Source organism: Agelaius phoeniceus, chromosome Z (genome assembly GCF_051311805.1).
Source record: "Agelaius phoeniceus isolate bAgePho1 chromosome Z, bAgePho1.hap1, whole genome shotgun sequence".
In the NCBI taxonomy this organism is placed as follows: domain Eukaryota; kingdom Metazoa; phylum Chordata; class Aves; order Passeriformes; family Icteridae; genus Agelaius; species Agelaius phoeniceus.
Genome location: NC_135303.1, coordinates 66,338,684 through 66,346,325, shown reverse-complemented (window position 1 = coordinate 66,346,325; position 7,642 = coordinate 66,338,684). Strand labels below are relative to the sequence as shown.

Sequence of the window (7,642 nt, the reverse complement as noted above, 5' to 3'; positions counted from 1 at the left end):
CCACAAAGATTATATAAGAAAACCCCAGTGTTTTCTTTCTTGTTTTGACTTGTTCCTTATATCTGCTCAAGAGGAAATCTGTGGATGTGTTTTACATCCTGTCACCTGAAAGTCAGGGCCCTTCCTCTTGGATATAGACTGTGTTCCAAGCTGCAGAGGATGTTCAACAGACCACCAGATCAGACTCCTGCCTCCAGCATCTGTTGTCCTTTACTGTTCACCTTCAGACGAAAAACATTCAAATTCATCAGCAGAGTTGAGGCATGATCTATTACACGTAACACTGTATTACACGTGTCACGGATAACATGTATGGCTGTATTATGTACAGCAATATAATTCAAATGCACTTCCTTTGAATTTCAGATTATACAGATTATACAATAAAGCAGATGTTCACAAAATTTCAGAAACACCTAGTAAAAATAGTAATTTAAACGTATAATACATGGCAAGTCTAGGCCATCCTATCTACCAACGCTTACATATACAAGAGCTACTACCTCTCCAACTCTTTTGTCTGCTACTCCCATATCCATCTAATACACTCTAACCCTACTGTGCAGCCTGTAGTTCATGAAGGTGGTGTTACCTAGTAAAAACATGCAGTTATCACCCCAAAAAAGTTTCATTAATTTTCTCTACACACAGCAGCTTGCATGGTTCTTCAGTCAGTTTATTTATAGTGAATATAAACTGTCTTTCCAGCACTGGTTCATACTGAAAATTATGTTAGTAAATGCACACCTGAGTCAGTTAGCTCCTTCTACAATCCCTTTTTCCTCTTGCAAAGTCATATATAGTTTATACACAGACTCTTTATTGAGCAGCAGTGACCTAATGCAATTAAATGATCTGCAGTTCATTATGTCAGTGCTTGCATAGGAGGCAGCACTGTGTGTTCCACAATCTAAAAGAATTTAGTTATTTTCTAAAGCTGAAATTTCAAAAATGATCTGTGATTCTGGATGTTTCGTCTTCCAAGCATCAAATATTAAAGGAACGCAGCTCAGAAACCACAATGGCTTTTGGCAAAGTAATTGTGTACACAAAGCAAATACTTCAGTGGTAAGCTATTCACGAAACCAAGAGCATATTCACCAGTCGCTGAAACCCAGATAATGAAGTCTGAAAGAACAGACTGTATTTCTAGGGATATTTTTACTGATGCAGAAGACTTTCTTTTTTTTAATACCCTCCACTGAACTTATAGCAGTTATGAAAACCAAACTGAATTCCTCAGAGCTATATAATCTGAAGAACCCTGATTTTCTGCAAATGTTGTGCTAGGTATGTTAAATCTGATAGACCATGGTTTTGGCATTCAAAAACTTTGAAATACTTGTCTCCCTTTTTGTCTGGCTTTATATATTGGTATGGTTGTTAATGCATAACCTCTGTCATGATTTCCTTTTCTATTTTCTCAGAGATAAGTAAACAAAAGAAAGTATTTTGAGCCCAAATTTATTTGATTTCTAACTAAATCATAACCATAACTTTATCCACTCTAAAATTCACTAGTAAGCTTGAAAATTTTAGCTTTGGGCTCTTGAATGCTTGGTGAAAGCCACTTTTCAATACTATATACATTTAAGAAATTTAGAATACAACTTTGTCAGTTGTTTGGTTTATCCACTGGAAAGAAAAAAAAAACCCAAACCAAAACATTACTGCAATACACTGCTGAAAAACTCAGGAAAGTGGGTTCTAATGCTACTGTTTTATACTGTTGGTGACATAAATTGTTCAGTCAAAAACTGAAATGGTACTATGTGACGTATACAAAATACACTATAAAATGGATGGCAGCATATCACATATAATCAGAGAATGATCTCAAACCAATCATTATTAATTCCATTAATTTATAAATTATCAAAAGGTAAATAAATTTGTGACCATTTGTGAGTGACTACTAGAAAAATCAGCTAGAATTTCTCTAATTGATTTTATTAGTTGCATTTTCTTAGCTCAAAATTAGCTTTTTACTGTATTTAAATGTAGCTGGATATAGTAAACAACTTTGAAAAATTGTCAGAAAGTAAATCTAAACATTAGGATTAAGAACTGTACTGTATTCTGCACCGGAATTATTGTTTTTTGTCCCAGTACTTCAGGTCATCTACTGTACCTAAACACAAATTACTACTCAATTGCTGCATTGAGTAGTAACAATATAATAAACTGTTCTTCCCCTTCTTCCTAACAGTTTCTTCACAGGAATACTCCTTCCAGCTCTCTCAGCTGATTTCAGAAATTGTCTGAAATAATCACAGTGATTTTCCTCTTTACTAATTGCAACTGACTAGCCTTAGCATCTAACCCACTGTTTGTTTGGTTTTCTTCCTTTTACTTTTAAAATATGCAAGATTTTCTTGTGGTGTTACAAGAAATCACTTCCCTTTTACTGGGTTTTGGAGTGTTTGGGTTTTTTAAAAATTTCTGGTATTATTATTTTGATACTTTAGATTTCATCTTTAAGGATAATAACAACCATTATAACTCACCCTCTGAGAACACTTCTGTAGATGGTCTGTGGGAAAATGGTTTGGATATTTGTCCTACCTCATCCGGTTTATCTGGAACTGTTTTGAACATAAACGTCCATTTAGTGGACCAGTGGATGACTAACAACATGGGCAGTTTAATTCACAGGCTAATCTATGGCAATCTCCACATTCCATCAGCAGAAATCTGCAAGGTAAAAAACTCATTTAAGTTTAAGTGAAGATGACTAAATGAAGACATTTTTATGTACATAACACAGATGCTCACTCAGTGTCACACACTTAGTGTGTTTTATATGACACAATGCCTGCATATGTAAGCAGCATGGCAAAAACTTTATGACACTGACTCTGATCATGCCTCAGTCTTTTTGAGTTTTCTTCTTTTACTCTGAGCTATATTGCTAGCAGTGACAATAGCAGGGGGAGGAGTAATTGTTTTTTTTAATTTAACATGCAGGAACTAATACTGTTACTGCTCATGCAAGAGCTGCAGACACATTAGGTGAGAGCTAGCTGCACAATCTAAGGGACAGCTCAGGCCAACACCTGCACATCTTAACAGAGGCAACTACACAGAACAGCTATCCTCATCCAACATTTTCATTCCAGACCTGCTTTGTCACCAGCAGTATCTCCTCCTTCCTTTCACTAGCCTGCTAATATCCAAACTTATGACAGTTCCGTGTCCCTGCATGTTCCCACAGCTCTGCATGAGCTCTTCCGTGCCAGGACACAATCACCTCAGGAGCGTGGTTTTCAAAACCACATGACTGTCACTAAATAGGCAGCTGCAATCAAGACTTATTTTCAACTTGAAGTTGATGACAACTGACAAGTGGACCTTTGTGTATAAAGGGCTTTCACAATTCCCTTGAGCTTTGTTATCCTAGTGTTGCCACTATCTCTTGTAATTGCACCTTGGTATCCACTGCCAGAGCTGTTCAAGAAACTCTCTGAGCTTGGCCCACTGCACACATTTAATTTCTACACAACTTTTGCATCCTTGAGTATTTTGAGTTACACTCCCATACCGCAAGACTCAGAAATGCTTTTCTAGCCAACTAGAAACAGACTATTATAAGAAAAAGTTGATCACTGCTGATTTACCATCCTAGGCATCTAGATCTGGTTTTGATTCAGTCTACAAAAAAGTACCAAAACCATTACATACTTTGGATCACAATTGTATTATTGGTATGAGGATTTCAGTGGTCACACTTTTAACAACATAGAGCAATCTTCATGACTTCTAACTTCATTTCTTGTGTCTTTCCACAGAGAAAAGAACAATAGCAGCAATCCAAAAATTGCAAAGGCTTCAGTCTCTACTTTTTGCCCAAAACCTGTAGTTTTTGTACAGTTACCACAAAATCCTACCATGTAGTGGCGCTACTAAAAGCGGTAGCTGTTTTCTTCATTAATACTGGTCTTGGCACACAGCATGAACAGCATGATCTGAAGTATGTTTGCTTCTTACACAGCCATGTTAGGATGCTGCAGCATTAACTAAGGAAGCTACAAACAAGTATGAGGAACATGCAGGTCTCTTACTAACTGCTTAATGGAACTTCTTTGACAAATCTCTCCTTACTTTCAAGTAAAATGAACTTGGCTAAATGCAATTAATCCAGAAGGATGATTCTATACTTGTAACTATTCCTCAGTGTGTATTTTGTACCATTTATTTCATAACCTGAATAACAGGAGAGACGGTAAAATGAGATGATGCCACATTCCTAACATAACTTCTATTTCCTAATTTAAAAGGCTAGCAGTCAAAAACACAGATCAAAAAGATTCAGAGAAAAGACTAAAGCAAGGAGGGTATTTGTAGCATAAAGCACTGGTTGGCATATATTTGAGAGTGGTGAATTTGATTTTAAGGCATTTCCAACTAGCCCACTTAAAGCCTAAGGTATGAAACATCTGGGTATTTTATTCCATTACTACTATTTTTTTTCCATAATAATAAGTTATATTATGGCTTTGTTAGGATTCTAATATATGTGTTCTCTTAACTCACTTCTCTTTTTGTGCTTGTGTTCAGATGAAAATACTTCAGCTGGAAAATGGTACTCAGATGGTAACAAAAATTCATATGGTAATGTAACCAGGAAGCTGCAGGGAGAGAGAAGGCCTTAGGTGTGCAGATACCCTATGTTCTTTGAAGAGCACTGGGTAATTTGTGCAGTAAGACCAGTTACCAGACAGCTCAGTCCAGACAAACTTCTCTAACAGGCAGTGCAAGGGGACTGATTCATAAAACTCTTCTGATTATTTCTACCAATAGCCATTTCTTTCCAACAGAGGCACCGCCCCTGCAATGGCATGGAGAGCTTACCTTTAGTTCTCTTCTATTTCTTTTTATCTTCCAGTTATAGAAAAAGACTAACAAGCCTCATTTACTACCTCTAAAGCTACAGCTCTCTACTTTCCATTCATCATACCACATGCTCCTGCTCTCTCCACAGTGTGTGAATAAAAGCATCTGGGCAATGATGGAAACAAGATTAACAAACCGGTCTTGAGTAAAAATAACACAGTGTGGATGCTCAGTCCAACACATCAGCTGGGAGAGAAGTTTGTGGTAGCACCTGTCAGAAGCCTGACGCCAAACCCAAGATGCAGCACACTCACTGTGTGAGCAACTGTGCCCTGCACTCCTTGTCCCCAAAACCACCTCAGTGGCAATGTTCACACCGGACACTCACAAGGCTGTCTCAGGTGGACTTCATCACAGAACCATAGAATGGCTAGGTAGGAAAGAATTTCAAAGGTCATCTAGTTCCAAGTCCCCTGCCACGATGCCAGGTCGCTCAGACCCCCATCCAGCCTGGCCTTGAACACTTCCAGGGACGGGGCATCCACAGCTTCGCGGGGCAACCTGTGCCAGGGCCTCATCCCCCTCACAGCAAATAACGTCCTCCTCAGATCTGCTCCAAAGCCACTCTCTTTAAGTTTGAACCCACTCCTCCTTATCCTGCCACCTCTGGCTCTGATTCTCTGTCCTCTCGCCGCTCCCCTCCCTTCCGTCCCCGCACTCAGCCCCAACGCCAGGGGCGCCTTTTCCGCCCGGACCAGTGACGCGGTAGCTCTATGACGTCACTTCCGCCCGCTCGGGCCCGCCCCGGGCCCGCCTCCCCCCGTGCCGCCACCGCTCCTCGGGGCCTCGGACACCGGAGCGAGGGGAGGGGGAGGAGGGAGAGGAGGGGGAGAAGAAGAAGGAGAAGAAGCAGGAGCAGAAAGAAGAGGAGGAGGAAAAGGAAAAGCGAGAGAACAAGAAGACGGAGGGGGAGGAGCGGAAAAAAGAGGAGGAGCGGAAGAAGGAGGAGTAGGAAGAGGAGCGGAAGCGGAAGGGGGAGGAGATGGCGGCGGGGGCCTCGGCGACGGCGACGACACCGATCCGGAGCGCGGGCGGGCGAGACACCCGCGGGAGGGCGGAGCCGCCGCTGCCGCCGCCGCAGCGACCCGACGCCTGCTCGGAGCAGTGACTGCCCGGCCGCGTCCCCCTCGCCGCCGCCTCCCGCAGGCCGCTCGGCCCTTGCCCAGCCCGCATCCGCCTCCGCCCCCGGCGGCTGCGGCGCTCTCTCGTCCCTGCGCCGGGGAGATCTCAGCCCCCCGTCCCCAGTGGTGCTGAGCCCAGGGGTCCCGTCGGTGTGCCGGTGATTATGCGTGGCTTGCCGCGGACGCTGTATCTCTCCTTCCGCTGATGTCCCCGCTGTTCCCCCGCCTAGGCTAGAGCAGGCTGAGCGCCAGCTCCTCTGGAAATCTTCAGCCATGTATTTCCTCAGCGGCTGGCCCAAGAGGCTCTTGTGTCCTCTGGAGTCCCTGGAGCGACCGCTTCACATCCAGACAGATCCCCAGAGAGCTTTCTTCGCCGTTTTGTTCCCATCGCAGCTAAGCATCTGGTACTGCAGAGTGAGTATCCATCATTTTATAAGCTCTCGGACGCTGCTCTACCAGCTGAAAAGCCCTGTCGTCTGCTAATTTTTTTTCTTCCAGAAACGGTTGTAAAATTTGATGCTAACTTCAAAGGATATTCACAGGTATTTGTGAAGCTGAGGGGTTATCCACGGTGTTTAGTGATAGCAGTATAGTCTTAAGGAAATATGCAACACCAATCTGCTTACAGTTAACACTGGTTTTTCCTAAAAAATGAAACTAAAAAAGCAACTTTCTTTTTAAGACTGTACATTCTGCTTGTGCTTAATATAAAGAGTATTTGTAGCAGTGTAGGGTTTTTTGCATATATGTTTCATGTCTTTCGCCTTTGTATTTTCTGTGTTTTATATAAACGAACCTATGAATATAGAACATATGAAGCATTCTTTGTAAAACATGGAAGAAACACTGTCATTACCCCGAATGTTGTAGCATAGAAGTTCACTAAGTTTTCTTTTTATGGTAAGTTTGAAAGTTTTGTGGCTCTAAAAGAAGACTTGTCATGGCTTTTCCGTGGAAAGTGCTGGTTTAGCTAAATCTAGTTTGAAACTGTGTGAATAATTGACATTAAGCACCTTGCTTTTAATTCACATTGTATTAGTCTGATAGCAAAAATGCTATTTGTCAGCTTGATTTGATGCAGTCAATGAAAACTGTGATACTGACTTTAAATTTTGATGCTGGATCCTTTTAAATACTGCCTAGATTAGACCCTAAATCTGTCTATAAATATCTCTAGATCCAGGTGGTTTATAGAGTTCATCTCAGATTACCAGGGAAAACCAACAATCCAGTTTTAGAAAGATGATACTGAAAGATGTCAAATGACAGTCATAGCCTTAAAATCTTGTTTTAAGTTATGCAGCAATTTCATCACGTTATGTTTTATTGTGCTCAGTAAGGCTGTTCACTAGTTCCTGGCTGGGGTGCTCATGCTGTTTTTTGAACCTAGACAGGTATCCAGCTAGCACATAATCAGCCCAGTAACTTTGCTCTGTGAGCATCATCATCTGGCCTCTGTTTTCTTCGGTTTGTGGCACACAGTGTATATAAAGTGTACACTTCTTAGTTTTTGCCAGTTGTTGAACCTTTAGTTGTAGTCTGTCAGCACAGCAGAACTGATCTTTTTTGTGGAAAGACACAGAAAACAACGGGCTCATGAAATGCTTCACAAGATGTGCCCTGTTGTC

The 7,642-nt window shown here is 41.5% G+C and overlaps 1 protein-coding gene across 5 annotated transcripts in view; it reads left to right on the top strand.

Moving 5' to 3' along the window:
• Positions 1 to 5,653: 5,653 nt before the first annotated feature.
• The window catches only part of RIC1 (RIC1 partner of RAB6A GEF complex), a 47,015-nt gene continuing 45,026 nt past the window's right edge, over positions 5,654 to 7,642 (top strand). For 3 of the 5 annotated variants that reach the window (XM_054651532.2, XM_077171172.1, XM_054651531.2), the window contains exon 1: positions 5,657 to 6,428. In XM_054651532.2, coding sequence (XP_054507507.2) covers positions 6,288 to 6,428 — 141 coding nt within the window. In that variant the 5' untranslated portion in view covers positions 5,657 to 6,287. Of the gene's footprint in view, positions 6,429 to 7,642 lie in introns of all 5 variants that reach the window. The other 2 variants (XM_054651537.2, XM_054651534.2) reach the window with 2 other exon arrangements.